The 19,525-nt window shown below is 40.8% G+C and overlaps 1 protein-coding gene across 3 annotated transcripts in view; it reads left to right on the forward strand.

Annotated features, from left to right (window-relative positions):
- The window catches only part of LOC115229211 (smoothened homolog), a 46,144-nt gene that overhangs the window by 17,652 nt on the left and 8,967 nt on the right, over nt 1–19,525 (forward strand). For all 3 annotated transcript variants that reach the window (XR_004997284.1, XM_036499137.1, XM_029799603.2), the window contains exons 6-8: nt 1,057–1,149; nt 4,176–4,284; nt 7,847–8,029. Coding sequence is in view for 2 of the 3 variants with exons in the window: in XM_036499137.1 (XP_036355030.1) it covers nt 1,057–1,149; nt 4,176–4,284; nt 7,847–8,029 (385 nt within the window). In the remaining variant the exon portion in view is untranslated. The remainder of the gene's footprint in view (nt 1–1,056; nt 1,150–4,175; nt 4,285–7,846; nt 8,030–19,525) is intronic.

Below are 19,525 nucleotides of genomic sequence, written 5' to 3' on the forward strand. Positions count from 1 at the left end.
TTATGTCCCTATAACTTAGCAGTTTGGCAAAAGCGACCGATTGAATAAGTACTAGGCTTACAAAGAATAAGTCCTGGGGTCGATTTGCTTGACTAAAACCCTTCAAGGTGGTGCTCCAGCATGGCCACAGTCAAATGACTGAAACAAGTAAAAGAATAAAAGAAACTCCTGACTGGACTGTTTCATGTCTTCTTTAAGATCATACCTGGTGTTAAATATGGCTTTTTTTTTGTTCAAGTCCGCAGGCTGCGACCATGCTGGGGCATTGGCATTATTTATGGCCATATTGGGGCACCACCACGAAGACTAGCTGACCCCAGTTAACCCCAGTAATTGTTTTGAAGGCTGGTACTTATTCTGTCAGTCTCTTTTGTCAAACCGCTAAGTTATTTGTGACGTAAAAAAAAAAACTGCCAAGGAGTGGCTGTGTGGTAAGTAGCCTGCTTACCAACCACATGGTTCCGGGTTCAGTCCCACTGCGTGGCATCTTGGGCAAGTGTCTTCTACTATAGCCTCGGGCCGACCAAAGCCTTGTGTATGAATTTGGTAGATGGAAGCTGAAAGAATCTAACTGATTCCAACATAAAACAGGTAGAATATTTTGTCCAGAGACGGTCAGTTTAACCCTTTAGCATTTAAACTGGCCATATCCAGCCAAAAGTATTCTGCCTGTTTTATGTTCAAACTGGCCAGATCTGGTCTCTCACACCAACCCTACAATATCGTTTTAAAAATTAACAGCTATCTCATAGCTACAAGATTAATGAATGATTAGTTCAAAACAATGTGGATGAAAAACTACACTCACGGAGTGGTTGGCGTTAGGAAGGGCATCCAGCTGTAGAAACATTGCCAGATAAGACTGGAGCCTGGTGCAGCCTTCTGGCTTCCCAGATCCCCGGTCGAACCGTCCAACCCATGCTAGCATGGAGAACGGACGTTAAACGATGATGATGATGATGATGAATGTGGATAAAAAAGGATTAATTTTGGCAGAATAATGTGAACACTAAAGGGTTAAGTGATAATGGGTTAAACTGTACTTTTTATTTCTAGGTTTATGTACTCTAATCAGCGTGAAGAAGGAGACACCGGACTTTATTGGAGACAAAGCCACTGCCAAGATCCAGGAGACAATCATTAGAATTGGTCAGTATTAATTATTTATTTTAATTGGCTTTAATTGCTCAGTAATGATTTACCTTTTGTCTTTTACTTCCTTTAGTCATTGGACTGTGGCCATACTGGGGCACCGCTTTGAAGGATTTAGTTGAACAGATTGGCCCCAGAACTTATTTTATTTTTAAGCCTGGTACTCTCTCTACTGTTTTTTTTTTTGTGCCAAACTGTGAAGTTATGAGGATGTAAACAAACCAGCACTGGTTCATCATCATCGTTTAACGTCCACCTTCCATGCTAGCATGGGTTGGACGATTTTGACTGTGGGCTGGCGAGCCAGACGGCCGCATCAGGCTCCAGTCTTGATCTGGCAGGGATTCTACAGCTGGATGCCCTTCCTAACGCCAACCACTCCAAGAGTGCAGCGGGTGCTTTTTTACGTGCCACTGACACGGGGCCAGTCAGGCGGTACTGGCAATGACCTCGCTTGAATCTTTTTACACGTGCCACCAACACAGGTGCCAGTAAGGCGATGCTGGTAAAGATCACGCTCGAATGGTGCCCTTTTACGTGCCATGGGGGCCAGTCGGGCGGTACTAGCAAAGACTTTGCTTGAATCTTTTTACACATGTCACCGGCACAGGTGTCAGTAAGGCGACATTGGCAACGATCACATTCGAATGGTGCCCTTTTACGTGCCAAGGGTACAGAAGCCAGTTGGCTGCTCTGGCAATGATCACACTGGGATGGTGCTCTTGGCACCCTACTAGCACGGGCACAAGTGCCAGTAAGGCGACACTGGTAATGATCACGCTCGAATGGTACCCTTTTACATGCCACGGCAGGGGACCAGTCAGGCGGTACTGGCAACAACCTCGCTCAAATCTTTTTACACACACCACCAGCACAGGTGCCAGTAAGGCGACATTGGCAACGATCACACTCGGATGGGGAAACCCACAAACATAGACACACACACACATACACACACACAAATGGGCTTCTATCAGGTTCTGTAGAAGACGCTTGACCAATGTGGAATACAGGGGAACTGAACTCAGAACCATGTGGTTAGGAAATCAACTTCTTACCACACATCGATGTTTGCACCTAACTACTCTAGTTAGTATTAAAAATATATACCCTAATTATTCTAATTGGTCAATGTTAATTATACATTCTAATGCTGGTGTGTTTACGTTCCTGTAACTTAGCGGTTCGGCAAAAAAGACTGATAGAATAAGTACTAGGCTTATCATAATTATGCTAATTATAATTATACTAATTAATCAGTATTTAGTAATTAATCTTTATTATTCTAATTAGTCAGTATTAATGTCTTATCCTGACTAATTGATTTTAATTATTCATCTTAATTATTCATTATCTTTCCTGGATTTCTTTTGTTGTTTTTGTTTTTATATGCTCAATAAATTCATGTTGATTAAACAAGTGTTAATTATTTACTATGTTAATTATTTAAATTTTTGTTGCTATTCAGTCAACCGTGACTGAATAAAACTATGATTAATGATATTCCAGCTGTGATCATTCTGTCTTTTTTGTGTATTGAGTGCTACATTTCTTAAGAGAGTAGAGTGTGATTCAAGGGAGAGATTTAACTGCTATTTTTAGCAGTTCAAGTGGTTGATTGACTGGTTAATCAAACCAAACAATTAGTAAATTATTATTTGATTGTTTTTTTCTTTTATTTGTTTTCAGTCATTTGACTGTGGCCATGCTGGAGCACCACCTTTAGCCGAGCAAATCGACCCCCAGGACTTATTCTTTGGAAGCCTAGTACTTATTCTATCAGTCTCTTTTGCTGAACCGCTATGTTATGGTGATGTAAACACACCAGCATCGGTTGTCAAGCAATGTTGAGGGGACACAGACATAGAAACATACACACACACGCACTCATATATATACATATATACGATGGGCTTCTTTCGGTTTCCATTTACCAAATTCACTCAGAAGGCTTTGGTCGGCCCGAGGCTATAAGTAGAAGACACTTGCCCAAGGTTCCACGCAGTGGGAATGAACCCAGAACCATGTGGTTGGTAAACAAGCTACTTACCACACTGCCACTTCTACGCTTATATATATTGATGTAGAAGGTATATATGTTTATGGAATTTTCACCTACTTGCCAATTAAATGAGTAGGTACTTCAGTTAATTAAACTACTAGATACGGAGTTATTGGCGTTAGGAAGGGCATCCAGCTGTAGAAACACTGCCAGACCAGACTGGAGCCTGGTGCAGCCTCCATGGCTTACCAGACCCCAGTTGAACCGTCCAACCCATGCTAGCATGGAAAACGGACGTTAAACGATGATGATGATGCGGATTCATTATGAAAACTTACAGTGATGATGATAATGATGATGATGATGATGATTCATTATCAACACATGGGCGCAGGAGTGGCTGTGTGGTAAGTAGCTTGCTTACCAACCACATGGTTCCGGGTTCAGTCCCACTGCTTGGCATCTTGGGCAAGTGTCTTCTGCTATAGTCCCGGGCCGACCAATGCCTTGTGAGTGGATTTGGTAGACGGAAACTGAAAGAAGCCTGTCGTATATATGTATATATATATGTGTTTGTGTGATTGTGTTTGTCCCCCTAGCATTGCTTGACAACCGATGCTGGTGTGTTTACGTCCCCGTCACTTAGCGGTTCGGCAAAAGAGACCGATAGAATAAGTACTGGGCTTACAAAGAATAAGTCCCGGGGTCGATTTGCTCGACTAAAGGCGGTGCTCCAGCATGGCTGCAGTCAAATGACTGAAACAAGTAAAAGAGTAAACAAGAGTAAAGAGTGATGATGATAATGATGATGATGATGATGATTCATTATCAAGACTTATAGTGTTGTTGTTATTGTTGTTGTTATTGCTAGTGGTAATAGTAGTAGTCGTGGTGGTGTTGGTGGTGTTATTCATGGATTACTTCCATGTGTCTTGGCTTCACAGAAGCCACATTCATGAAATACATGTTAAAGCTAATTCTTCGTCTCTGTTTATCTCTCTTCTGGTCTTTTCCGATCCAGGAATGTTCTCCGGTCTTGCAGTGCTGTTCGTCTGTGTCACCTTTGCTGTCCATACGTATATATTTGTCTGGGAGGAAGACTGGCGGAAGAATCTCAAGAATTATGTCATGTAATCCTCATTTTTTCATTCATATTCTGTTGCAATGGTACTTTAGTTGTGTGTGTGTGTGTGTGTGCATGCAGGTGTATGTATGTGCATGTGTGTGTGTTTTGAGGGAATCCTGGAAACCCCCCACATGACTGAAGGTGGACTAACCAATTACAATAAAAAAAACTGAGGCAGCAAGCTGGCAGAACCGCTAGCACGCCAGGCAAAATGCTTAGCGGTATTTTGTCTGCTGCTACGTTCTGAGTTCAAATTCAGCCGAGGTTGACTTTGCCTTTCATCCTTTCGGGGTCGATTAAATAAGTACAAGTTACGCACTGGAGTCGATATAATCGACTTAATCCGTTTGTCTGTCCTTGTTTGTCCTCTCTGTGTTAGGCCCCTTGTGGGTAGTAAAGAAATAGGTATTTCATCTGCCGTTACGTTCTGAGTTCAAATTCCGCCGAGGTCGACTTTGCCTTTCATCCTTTCGGGGTCGATAAATTAAGTACCAGTTGCGTAATGGGTCATCCAATCGACTGGCCCCCTCCCGCCAAAATTTCGAGCCTTGTGCCTAGAGTAGAAAAGAATAAATAAGAACTGAGTGAACTGTCAGCAGGTGGGGGTAGTTGTCGGTGTTAGTTTGAAGTGTGTTAGTTTAACAGCTGGTAGTTGAACAGTGAATACTAAGTATCTATTTCTTTACTACCCACAAGATGCTAAACGCAGAGAGGACAAACAAGGACAGACAAATGGATTAAGTTGATTATATCGACCGCAGTGCGTATCCGGTACCTACTTAATTGATCCCCGAAAGGATGAAAGGCAAAGTTGACCTCGGCGGAATTTGAACTCAGAACGTAACGGCAGACGAAATACCTTTTTCTTTACTACCCACAAGGGGCCTAACGCAGAGAGGACAGACAAATGGATTAAGTTGATTATATCGACCCCAGTGCGTAACTGGTACTTACTTAATTGACCTCCGAAAGGATGAAAGGCAAAGTCGACCACGGCGGAATTTGAACCCAGAACGTAACGGCAGACGAAATACCTTTTTCTTTACTACCCACAAGGGGCTAAACACAGAGAGGACAAACAAGGACAGACAAATGGATTAAGTCGATTATATCGACCCCAGTGCGTAACTGGTACTTACTTAATTGATCCCCGAAAAGATGAAAGGCAAAGTCGACCTCGGCAGAATTCGAACTCAGAACGTAACGGCAGACGAAATACCTTTTTCTTTACTACCCACTAGGGGCTAAACGCAGAGAGGACAAACAAGGACAGACAAATGGATTAAGTCGATTATATTGACCCCAGTGCGTAACTGGTCCTTATTTAATCGACCCCGAAAGGATGAAAGGCAAAGTCGACCTCGGCGGAATTTGAACTCAGAACGTAACGGTAGACGAAATACAGCTACGCATTTCGCCCAGCCTGCTAACATTTCTGCCAGCTCGCCGCCTTAATACTAAGTATCGTACCTACGTAAGAGTAGTACTGAGTGCATTCTGTGTTAACATATCTTTCTGCGATAGCTTGATTTTAGATAACCATAACCAAGTATTTATTTGTGTAATGCCATTTTACACCAGATGTGTTGGAAGCACTCCGTCGGTTATGACGACGAGGGTTCCGGTTGATCCGATCAACGGAACAGCCTGCTTGTGAAATTAATGTGTAAGTGGCTGAGCACTCCACAGACACGTGTTCCCTGAACGTAGTTCTCGGGGATATTCAGCGTGACACAGAGAGTGACAAGGCCGGCCCTTTGAAATACAGGTACAACAGAAACAGGAAGTAAGAGTGAGAGAAAGTTGTGATGAAAGAGTACAGCAGGGATCACCACCATCCCCTGCCGGAGCCTCGTGGAGCTTTTAGGTGTTTTCGCTCAATAAACACTCACAACGCCCGGTCTGGGAATCAAAACCGCGATCCTACGACCGCGAGTCCGCTGCCCTAACCACTGGGACATTGTGCCTCCTACCAGATGTGTATACCCATGTCCTAACAGTGTGTGTGTGTTTCTTTGCATTGACCCCTTCGTAGGCAATGCTGTTGTTTTTGTATGATTCATAAGCAAAATATGTAGTAGCAGTTTGGTGTCCGAAAATGTCCATAATGCCAGCATAGAGAAAGCAGGGTTAATTAGAGTGATGAATACATATGATGGATTCTCCCATTGAAGATGAAATTGAAATCGATCAAAAAATCAATGGAAATTGTAGTTGTGATACCAGTGCCGGTGGGACGTAAAAGAACCATCCGAATGTGGCTGTTGCCAGCGCCGCCTCGACTGGCCTACATGCCGGTGGCACGTAAAAAGCACCAACCGATCGTGGCCCGTTGCCAGCCTCGCATGGCATCTGTGCTGGTGGGACGTAAAAAGCACTCCAGTCTGATCTAGCAGTGTTTCTACAGCTGGATGCCCTTCCTAACGCCAACCACTCTGTGAGTGTAGTGGGGTCTTTTTACGAGCCACCGGCACGGAAGCCAGTCAAGAAATTACTGGCATCGGCCACGTTCAGATGATGCTTTTTACATGTCGCCGGCACAGGTATCAGAACTACAATTTCCATTTGATTTTTTGATGTTGATGTACTTGACTCAATAGGTCTCCTCAAGCACAGCAGGTCACCCTACGATCCAAGGTAAGCACAGCAGGTCGCCCTACGATCAAAGGTACTTTGGATGTGCTGGTGCTTCTATGTGAAGCCAGTGCAGGAAACAGCCATGAACTCACGTTATTTGTTGGGTCTTCACATTCACAGCATATCTCCAGAGGTCTTGGTCTTTCGTCATTGCCTCTATGAGGCAGAAACATATAGACATATAGACAGAAACTGAAAGAAGCCTGTCGTATATATATATATATATATATATACATATATATATATATATATATATAGTGAGAATTTACAAAAAAAAAACAAAAGACGAAGACAGAGCCTATGCTCTTCGACAGAAAGGAACACAGAAATAAACAGGGACAGAAAATATATATATGTATATATATATATAGGCACAGGAGTGGCTGTGTGGTAAGTAGATTGCTCACCAACCACATGGTTCCGGGTTCAGTCCCACTGCGTGGCACTTTGGGCAAGTGTCTTCTACTATAGCCTTGGGCCGACCAAAGCCTTGTGAGTGGATTTGGTAGACGGAAACTGAAAGAAGCCTGTCGTATATATGTATATATATATATATGCGTGTGTGTGTTTGTGTGTCTGTGTTTGTCCCCCTAGCATTGCTTGACAACCGATGCTGGTGTGTTTATGTCCCTGTTACTTAGCGGTTCGGCAAAAAGAGACCGATAGAATAAGTACTGGGCTTACAAAAAAGAATAAGTCCCGGGGTCGAGTTGCTCCATTAAAGGTGGTGCTCCAGCATGGCCGCAGTCAAATGACTGAAACAAGTAAAAGAGTAAAGAGTATGTGTGTGTGTCTGTGTTTGTCCCCCCACCATCGCTTGTCTATATGTAGATATATCATTTTTTGTAAGACACACACACACACATGGTGAGAGTTACACACACACACAGAGTTTTATAGCTATTCTTCCATTGATTTTCTTCTGACAGGTGTAAAGTGGAAGCAACGGTGACCAACATGACTACATCAGTTTGTGACTCGCTGTTTGAGAACAAACTCAGCCTCGTCGCTACGGAGATTCACATCTTCTCATTCTTCGGTGCCGGAATAGTCATGAGTTCCTGGTCTTGGAATAAAGCATCTCTTTCTGCCTGGGAACGATTCCTACGCAAGTATGGCTTGACTTTTATTGCCCTTTTATTCTTTTGTTTTGTCGATCTACCTACCTACCTGTATGTCTGTCTGTTTGTCTACCTACCTACCTACCTACCTACCTGTATATATGTCTGTTTGTCTACCTACCTACCTACCTGTATGTTTGTATGTCTACCTACCTACCTACCTGTATGTCTGTCTGTTTGTCTGTCTGCCTATCTACCTGTATGTCTGTCTGTTTGTCTGTCTACCTACCTACCTGTATGTCTGTCTGTTTGTCTACCTACCTACCTACCTGTATGTCTGTCTGTTTGTCTGTCTACCTATTAAGTTGTCCAGAAAGTTCTGAGCGTTTTTAACTTAAATCTTTTCATGCTTCATTGAACACACCTGAAACGTAACACACTTAAAACTTTGGCATTGCTTGAAGTGGTTGTGCATCTTGTCCTTTTTCCTGACTAAAACTAGATATGTCTTTCATTCTGGTGACCCTTTATTGATATTTGAAATGGATGACCCAAAAACTTCATATTCGTGTTGTAATGTTTTTCTTCGAAATCAAATTCGATGACTGGCATCTGTGCTAGTGGAGCACTAAGAGCACCATTAGAGCGTGATCGTTGCCAGAGTGGCTAATTGGCGTTCATGCCGGTGGCATGTAAAAAGCACCATTCGAGCATGATCGTTACCAGCGTTGCCTTACTGGCACCTGTGCCGGTGTGCAGGTGACATGTAAAAAAAAAACGATTTTTTTGTGGCCATTGCTAGTACCGCCTGACTGGCCCTGGTCATTGTAACCTCATGACCTTGTGTTATTGAAAACTTGTAACCTTGTGACATTGCAACCTCATGACCTTGTGTTATTGAAAACTTGTAACCTTGTGACATTGCAACCTTGTGACTCGTAACCTTTTGTAACCTCATGACCTTGTGTTATTGAAAACTTGTAACCTTGTGACATTGCAACCTTGTGGCCTTGTGTCATTGTAACCTTGTGACTCGTAACCTTTTGTAACCTCATGACCTTGTGTTATTGAAAACTTGTAACCTTGTGACATTGCAACCTTGTGGCCTTGTGTCATTGTAACCTTGTGACTCGTAACCTTTTGTAACCTCATGACCTTGTGTTATTGAAAACTTGTAACCTTGTGACATTGCAACCTTGTGGCCTTGTGTCATTGGAACCTTGTGACTCGTAACCTTTTGTAACCTCATGACCTTGTGTTATTGAAAACTTGTAACCTTGTGACATTGCAACCTTGTGGCCTTGTGTCATTGTAACCTTGTAACTTGTAACATTTTGTAACCTCATGACCTTGTGTTATTGAAATCTTGTAACCTTGTGACATTGTAACCTTGTGGCCTTGTGTCATTGTAACCTTGTGACTCGTAACCTTTTGTAACCTCATGACCTTGTGTTATTGAAATCTCGTAACCTTGTGACATTGCAACCTTGTGGCCTTGTGTCATTGTAACCTTGTGACTCGTAACCTTTTGTAACCTCATGACCTTGTGTTATTGAAAACTTGTAACCTTGTGACATTGTAACCTTGTGACATTGCAACCTTGTGGCCTTGTGTCATTGTAACCTTTTGTAACTCATGACCTTGTGTTATTGAAAATTGTAACCTTGTGACATTGTAACCTTGTGACATTGCAACCTTGTGACTCGTAACCTTTTGTAACCTCATGACCTTGTGTTATTGAAAACTTGTAACCTTGTGACATTGCACCTTGTGGCCTTGTGTCATTGTAACTTTTGTAACCTCATGACCTTGTGTTATTGAAAACTTGTAACCTTGTGACATTGCAACCTTGTGGCTTGTGTCATTGTAACCTTTTGTAACCTCATGACCTTGTGTTATTGAAAACTTGTAACCTTGTGACATTGCAACCTTGTGACTTGTAACCTTTTGTAACCTCATGACCTTGTGTTATTGAAAACTTGTAACCTTGTGACATTGCAACCTTGTGGCCTTGTGTCATTGTAACCTTTTGTAACCTCATGACCTTGTGTTATTGAAAACTTGTAACCTTGTGACATTGCAACCTTGTGGCCTTGTGTCATTGTAACCTTTTGTAACCTCATGACCTTGTGTTATTGAAAACTTGTATGTAACTTGTGACATTGCAACCTTGTGACTTGTAACTTTTGTAACCTCATGACCTTGTGTTATTGAAAACTTGTAACCTTGTGACATTGCAACCTTGTGTGACTTGTCTTGTAACCTTTTGTAACCTCATGACCTTGTGTTATTGAAAACTTGTAACCTTGTGACATTGCAACCTTGTGGCCTTGTGTCATTGTAACCTTGTAACTTGTAACCTTTTGTACCTCATGACCTTTGTTGTGTAATTGAAAACTTGTAACCTTGTGACATTGCAACCTTGTGGCCTTGTGTCATTGTAACCTTGTGACTCGTAACCTTTTGTAACCTCATGACCTTGTGTTATTGAAAACTTGTAACCTTGTGACATTGCAACCTTGTGGCCTTGTGTCATTGTAACCTTGTGACTCGTAACTTTTGTAACCTCATGACCTGTGTTATTGAAAACTTGTAACTTGGACATTGTAACCTTGTGACATTGCAACCTTGTGGCCTTGTGTCATTGTAACCTGTGACTTGTAACCTTTTGTAACCTCATGACCTTGTGTTATTGAAAACTTGTAACCTTGTGACATTGCAACCTTGTGACTTGTAACCTTTTGTAACCTCATGACCTTGTGTTATTGAAAACTTGTAACCTTGTGACATTGTAACCTTGTGACATTGCAACCTTGTGGCCTTGTGTCATTGTAACCTTGTGACTTGTAACCTTTTGTAACCTCATGACCTTGTGTTATTGAAAACTTGTAACCTTGTGACATTGCAACCTTGTGACTTGTAACCTTTTGTAACCTCATGACCTTGTGTTATTGAAAACTTGTAACCTTGTGACATTGTAACCTTGTGACATTGCAACCTTGTGGCTTGTGTCATTGTAACCTTGTGACTTGGTAACCTTTTGTAACCTCATGACCTTGTGTTATTGAAAATTGTAACCTTGTGACATTGCAACCTTGTGACTGTGAACCTTTTGTAACCTCATGACCTTGTGTTATTGAAAACTGTAACCTTGTGACATTGCAACCTTGTGGTCCGCTTGTGGTGTCATTGTAACCTTGTGACTAGTAACCTTTTTAACCTCATGATCTTGTGTTATTGAAAACTTGTAACCTTTGTGACATTGCAACCTGTGTGACTTGTAACCTTTTGTAACCTCATGACCTTGTGTTTAATTGAAAACTTGTAACCTTTGACATTGTAACCTTGTGACATTGCAACCTTGTGGCCTTGTGTCATCATTGTAACCTTGTGACTTGTAACCTTTTGTAACCTCATGACCTTGTGTATTGAAAACTTGTAACCTTGTGGACATTGCAACCTTGTGACTTGTAAACTTTTGTAACCTCATGACCTTCCCTTGTGGTTATTGAAAACTTGTAACCTGTGACATTGCAACCTTGTGGCCTTGTGTCATTGTACCTTGTGACTCGTAACCTTTTGTAACCTCATGATCTTGTGTTATTGAAAACTTGTAACCTTCTGTGACATGCAACCTTGTGACTTGTAACCTTTTGTAACCTCATGACCTTGTGTTATTGAAAACTTGTAACCTTGTGACATTGTAACCTTGTGACATTGCAACCTTGTGGCCTTGTGTCATTGTAACCTTTTGTAACCTCATGACCTGGTGTTATTGAAAACTTGTAACCTTGTGACATTGCAACCTTGTGACTTGTAACCTTTTGTAACCTCATGACCTTGTGTTATTGAAACTTGTAACTTGTGACATTGTAACCTTGTGGCCTTGTGTCATTGTAACCTTGTGACTCGTAACCTTTTGTAACCTCATGATCTTGTGTTATTGAAAACTTGTAACCTTGTGACATTGCAACCTTGTGACTTGTAACCTTTTGTAACCTCATGACCTTGTGTATTGAAAACTTGTAACCTTGTGACATTGCAACCTTGTGGCCTTGTGTCATTGTAACCTTTTGTAACCTCATGACCTTGTGTTATTGAAAACTTGTAACCTTGTGACATTGCAACCTTGTGACTTGTAACCTTTGTAACCTCATGACCTGTGTTATTGAAAACTTGTAACCTTGTGACATTGTACCTTGTGACATTGCAACCTTGTGGCCTTGTGTCATTGTAACCTTGTGACTCGTAACCTTTTGTAACCTCATGACCTTGTGTTATTGAAAACTTGTAACCTTGTGACATTGCAACCTTGTGACTTGTAACCTTTTGTAACCTCATGACCTTGTGTTATTGAAAACTTGTAACCTTGTGACATTGCAACCTTGTGACTTGTAACCTTTTGTAACCTCATGACCTTGTGTTATTGAAAACTTGTAACCTTGTGACATTGCAACCTTGTGACTTGTAACCTTTTGTAACCTCATGACCTTGTGTTATTGAAAACTTGTAACCTTGTGACATTGCAACCTTGTGGCCTTGTGTCATTGTAACCTTTTGTAACCTCATGACCTTGTGTTATTGAAAACTTGTAACCTTGTGACATTGCAACCTTGTGGCCTTGTGTCATTGTAACCTTTTGTAACCTCATGACCTTGTGTTATTGAAAACTTGTAACCTTGTGACATTGCAACCTTGTGGCCTTGTGTCATTGTAACCTTTTGTAACCTCATGACCTTGTGTTATTGAAAACTTGTAACCTTGTGACATTGCAACCTTGTGGCCTTGTGTCATTGTAACCTTTTGTAACCTCATGACCTTGTGTTATTGAAAACTTGTAACCTTGTGACATTGCAACCTTGTGGCCTTGTGTCATTGTAACCTTGTGACTCGTAACCTTTTGTAACCTCATGATCTTGTGTTATTGAAAACTTGTAACCTTGTGACATTGCAACCTTGTGACTTGTAACCTTTTGTAACCTCATGACCTTGTGTTATTGAAAACTTGTAACCTTGTGACATTGCAACCTTGTGGCCTTGTGTCATTGTAACCTTTTTAACCTCATGACCTTGTGTTATTGAAAACTTGTAACCTTGTGACATTGCAACCTTGTGGCCTTGTGTCATTGTAACCTTTGTAACCTCATGACCTTGTGTTATTGAAAACTTGTAACCTTGTGACATTGCAACCTTGTGGCCTTGTGTCATTGTAACCTTTGTAACCTCATGACCTGTGTTATTGAAAACTTGTAACCTTGTGACATTGCAACCTTGTGGCCTTGTGTCATTGTAACCTTTTGTAACCTCATGACCTTGTGTTATTGAAAACTTGTAACCTTGTGACATTGCAACCTTGTGGCCTTGTGTCATTGTAACCTTTTGTAACCTCATGACCTTGTGTTATTGAAAACTTGTAACCTTGTGACATTGCAACCTTGTGGCCTTGTGTCATTGTAACCTTTTGTAACCTCATGACCTTGTGTTATTGAAAACTTGTAACCTTGTGACATTGCAACCTTGTGGCCTTGTGTCATTGTAACCTTTGTAACCTCATGACCTTGTGTTATTGAAAACTTGTAACCTTGTGACATTGCAACCTTGTGGCCTTGTGTCATTGTAACCTTGTGACTCGTAACCTTTTGTAACCTCATGATCTTGTGTTATTGAAAACTTGTAACCTTGTGACATTGCAACCTTGTGACTTGTAACCTTTTGTAACCTCATGACCTTGTGCTATTGAAAACTTGTAACCTTGTGACATTGCAACCTTGTGGCCTTGTGTCATTGTAACCTTTTGTAACCTCATGACCTTGTGTTATTGAAAACTTGTAACCTTGTGACATTGCAACCTTGTGGCCTTGTGTCATTGTAACCTTTTGTAACCTCATGACCTTGTGTTATTGAAAACTTGTAACCTTGTGACATTGCAACCTTGTGGCCTTGTGTCATTGTAACCTTTTGTAACCTCATGACCTTGTGTGTTATTGAAACTTGTAACCTTGTGACATTGCAACCTTGTGGCCTTGTGTCATTGTAACCTTGTGACTCGTAACCTTTTGTAACCTCATGATCTTGTGTTATTGAAAACTTGTAACTTGTGACATTGCAACCTTGTGACTTGTAACTTTTGTAACCTCATGACCTTGTGTTATTGAAAACTTGTAACTTGTGACATTGCAACCTTGTGCCTTGTGTCATTGTAACCTTTTGTAACCTCATGACCTTGTGTTATTGAAAACTTGTAACCTTGTGACATTGCAACCTTGTGGCCTTGTGTCATTGTAACCTTTTGTAACCTCATGACCTTGTGTTATTGAAAACTTGTAACCTTGTGACATTGCAACCTTGTGGCCTTGTGTCATTGTAACCTTGTGACTTGTAACCTTTTGTAACCTCATGACCTTGTGTTATTGAAAACTTGTAACCTTGTGACATTGCAACCTTGTGGCCTTGTGTCATTGTAACCTTGTGACTCGTAACCTTTTGTAACCTCATGACCTTGTGTTATTGAAAACTTGTAACCTTGTGACATTGCAACCTTGTGGCCTTGTGTCATTGTAACCTTGTGACTCGTAACCTTTTGTAACCTCATGACCTTGTGTTATTGAAAACTTGTAACCTTGGACATTGCAACCTTGTGGCCTTGTGTCATTGTAACCTTGTGACTCGTAACCTTTTGTAACCTCATGACCTTGTGTTATTGAAAACTTGTAACCTTGTGACATTGCAACCTTGTGGCCTTGTGTCATTGTAACCTTGTGACTCGTAACCTTTTGTAACCTCATGACCTTGTGTTATTGAAAACTTGTAACCTTGTGACATTGCAACCTTGTGGCCTTGTGTCATTGTAACTTGTGACTCGTAACCTTTTGTAACCTCATGACCTTGTGTTATTGAAAACTTGTAACCTTGTGACATTGCAACCTTGTGACTTGTAACCTTTTGTAACCTCATGACCTTGTGTTATTGAAAACTTGTAACCTTGTGACATTGCAACTTGTGGCCTTGTGTCATTGTAACCTTGTGACTTGTAACCTTTTGTAACCTCATGATCTTGTGTTATTGAAAACTTGTAACCTTGTGACATTGCAACCTTGTGGCCTTGTGTCATTGTAACCTTGTGACTCGTAACCTTTTGTACCTCATGACCTTGTGTTATTGAAAACTTGTAACCTTGTGACATTGCAACCTTGTGGCCTTGTGTCATTGTAACCTTGTGACTTGTAACCTTTTGTAACCTCATGACCTTGTGTTATTGAAAACTTGTAACCTTGTGACATTGCAACCTTGTGGCCTTGTGTCATTGTAACCTTGTGACTCGTAACCTTTTGTAACCTCATGACCTTGTGTTATTGAAAACTTGTAACCTTGTGACATTGCAACCTTGTGACTTGTAACCTTTTGTAACCTCATGACCTTGTGTTATTGAAAACTTGTAACCTTGTGACATTGCAACCTTGTGGCCTTGTGTCATTGTAACCTTGTGACTCGTAACCTTTTGTAACCTCATGATCTTGTGTTATTGAAAACTTGTAACCTTGTGACATGGCAACCTTGTGGCCTTGTGTCATTGTAACCTTGTGACTCGTAACCTTTTGTAACCTCATGACCTTGTGTTATTGAAAACTTGTAACCTTGTGACATTGCAACCTTGTGACTTGTAACCTTTTGTAACCTCATGACCTTGTGTTATTGAAAACTTGTAACCTTGTGACATTGCAACCTTGTGGCCTTGTGTCATTGTAACCTTGTGACTCGTAACCTTTTGTAACCTCATGATCTTGTGTTATTGAAAACTTGTAACCTTGTGACATTGCAACCTTGTGGCCTTGTGTCATTGTAACCTTGTGACTCGTAACCTTTTGTAACCTCATGATCTTGTGTTATTGAAAACTTGTAACCTTGTGACATTGCAACCTTGTGGCCTTGTGTCATTGTAACCTTGTGACTCGTAACCTTTTGTACCTCATGACCTTGTGTTATTGAAAACTTGTAACCTTGTGACATTGCAACCTTGTGGCCTTGTGTCATTGTAACCTTGTGACTCGTAACTTTTGTAACCTCATGACCTTGTGTTATTGAAAACTTGTAACCTTGTGACATTGCAACCTTGTGGCCTTGTGTCATTGTAACCTTGTGACTCGTAACCTTTTGTAACCTCATGACCTTGTGTTATTGAAAACTTGTAACCTTGTGACATTGCAACCTGTAGCCTTGTGTCATTGTAACCTTTTGTAACCTCATGACCTTGTGTTATTGAAAACTTGTAACCTTGTGACATTGCAACCTTGTGGCCTTGTGTCATTGTAACCTTTTGTAACCTCATGACCTTGTGTTATTGAAAACTTGTAACCTTGTGACATTGCAACCTTGTGGCCTTGTGTCATTGTAACCTTTGTAACCTCATGACCTTGTGTTATTGAAAACTTGTAACCTTGTGACATTGCAACCTTGTGGCCTTGTGTCATTGTAACCTTGTGACTCGTAACCTTTTGTAACCTCATGACCTTGTGTTATTGAAAACTTGTAACCTTGTGACATTGCAACCTTGTAGCCTTGTGTCATTGTAACCTTTTGTAACCTCATGACCTTGTGTCATTGGAACCTTGTAGCCTTGTGTCATTGTAACCTTGTGGCCTTGTGTCATTGTAACCTTGTGGCCTTGTGTCATTGGAACCTTGTAGCCTTGTGTCATTGGAACCTTGTGGCCTTGTGTCATTGTAACCTTGTGACTCGTAACCTTTTGTAACCTCATGACCTTGTGTTATTGAAAACTTGTAACCTTGTGACATTGCAACCTTGTAGCCTTGTGTCATTGTAACCTTTTGTAACCTCATGACCTTGTGTTATTGAAAACTTGTAACCTTGTGACATTGCAACCTTGTGGCCTTGTGTCATTGTAACCTTGTGACTCGTAACCTTTGTAACCTCATGATCTTGTGTTATTGAAAACTTGTAACCTTGTGACATTGCAACCTTGTGACTTGTAACCTTTTGTAACCTCATGACCTTGTGTTATTGAAAACTTGTAACCTTGTGACATTGCAACCTTGTGACTTGTAACCTTTTGTAACCTCATGACCTTGTGTTATTGAAAACTTGTAACCTTGTGACATTGCAACCTTGTGGCCTGTGTCATTGTAACCTTGTGACTCGTAACCTTTTGTAACCTCATGACCTTGTGTTATTGAAAACTGTAACCTTGTGACATTGCAACCTTGTGGCCTTGTGTCATTGTAACCTTGTGACTCGTAACCTTTTGTAACCTCATGACCTTGGTTATTGAAAACTTGTAACCTTGTGACATTGCAACCTTGTAGCCTTGTGTCATTGTAACCTTTTGTAACCTCATGACCTTGTGTTATTGAAAACTTGTAACCTTGTGACATTGCAACTTGTGGCCTTGTGACTCGTAACCTTTTGTAACCTCATGACCTTGTGTTATTGAAAACTTGTAACCTTGTGACATTGCAACCTTGTGGCCTTGTGTCATTGTAACCTTTTGTAACCTCATGACTTGTGTTATTGAAAACTTGTAACTTGTGACATTGCAACCTTGTGGCCTTGTGTCATTGTAACTTGTGACTCGTAACCTTTTGTAACCTCATGACCTTGTGTTATTGAAAACTTGTAACCTTGTGACATTGCAACCTTGTGGCCTTGTGTCATTGTAACCTTTTGTAACCTCATGACCTTGTGTTATTGAAAACTTGTAACTTGTGACATTGCAACCTTGTGGCCTTGTGTCATTGTAACCTTGTGACTCGTAACCTTTTGTAACCTCATGATCTGTGTTATTGAAAACTTGTAACCTTGTGACATTGCAACCTTGTGACTTGTAACCTTTTGTAACCTCATGACCTTGTGTTATTGAAAACTTGTAACCTTGTGACATTGCAACCTTGTGACTTGTAACCTTTTGTAACCTCATGACCTTGTGTTATTGAAAACTTGTAACCTGTGACATTGCAACCTTGTGGCCTTGTGTCATTGTAACTTGTGACTCGTAACCTTTTGTAACCTCATGATCTTGTGTTATTGAAAACTTGTAACCTTGTGACATTGCAACCTGTAGCCTTGTGTCATTGTAACCTTTTGTAACCTCATGACCTTGTGTTATTGAAAACTTGTAACCTTGTGACATTGCAACCTTGTGGCCTTGTGACTCGTAACCTTTTGTAACCTCATGACCTTGTGTTATTGAAAACTTGTAACCTTGTGACATTGCAACCTTGTGGCCTTGTGTCATTGTAACCTTTTGTAACCTCATGACCTTGTGTTATTGAAAACTTGTAACCTTGTGACATTGCAACCTTGTGGCCTTGTGTCATTGTAACCTTGTGACTCGTAACCTTTTGTAACCTCATGACCTTGTGTTATTGAAAACTTGTAACCTTGTGACATTGCAACCTTGTGGCCTTGTGTCATTGTAACCTTTTGTAACCTCATGACCTTGTGTTATTGAAAACTTGTAACCTTGTGACATTGCAACCTTGTGGCCTTGTGTCATTGTAACCTTGTGACTCGTAACCTTTTGTAACCTCATGATCTTGTGTTATTGAAAACTTGTAACCTTGTGACATTGCAACCTTGTGACTTGTAACCTTTTGTAACCTCATGACCTTGTGTTATTGAAAACTTGTAACCTTGTGACATTGCAACCTTGTGACTTGTAACCTTTTGTAACCTCATGACCTTGTGTTATTGAAAACTTGTAACCTTGTGACATTGCAACCTTGTGGCCTTGTGTCATTGTAACCTTGTGACTCGTAACCTTTTGTAACCTCATGATCTTGTGTTATTGAAAACTTGTAACCTTGTGACATTGCAACCTTGTGACTTGTAACCTTTTGTAACCTCATGACCTTGTGTTATTGAAAACTTGTAACCTTGTGACATTGCAACCTTGTGGCCTTGTGTCATTGTAACCTTTTGTAACCTCATGACCTTGTGTTATTGAAAACTTGTAACCTTGTGACATTGCAACCTTGTGGCCTGTGTCATTGTAACCTTGTGACTCGTAACCTTTTGTAACCTCATGATCTTGTGTTATTGAAAACTTGTAACCTTGTGACATTGCAACCTTGTGACTTGTAACCTTTTGTAACCTCATGACCTTGTGTTATTGAAAACTTGTAACCTTGTGACATTGCAACCTTGTGACTTGTAACCTTTTGTAACCTCATGACCTTGTGTTATTGAAAACTTGTAACCTTGTGACATTGCAACCTTGTGGCCTTGTGTCATTGTAACCTTGTGACTCGTAACCTTTTGTAACCTCATGACCTTGTGTTATTGAAAACTTGTAACCTTGTGACATTGTAACCTTGTGACATTGCAACCTTGTGGCCTTGTGTCATTGTAACCTTTTGTAACCTCATGACCTTGTGTTATTGAAAACTTGTAACCTTGTGACATTGCAACCTTGTGACTTGTAACCTTTTGTAACCTCATGACCTTGTGTTATTGAAAACTTGTAACCTTGTGACATTGCAACCTTGTGACTTGTAACCTTTTGTAACCTCATGACCTTGTGTTATTGAAAAC

This window comes from Octopus sinensis, unplaced genomic scaffold (assembly GCF_006345805.1).
Source record: "Octopus sinensis unplaced genomic scaffold, ASM634580v1 Contig12100, whole genome shotgun sequence".
NCBI classification, from domain to species: Eukaryota; Metazoa; Mollusca; class Cephalopoda; order Octopoda; family Octopodidae; genus Octopus; species Octopus sinensis.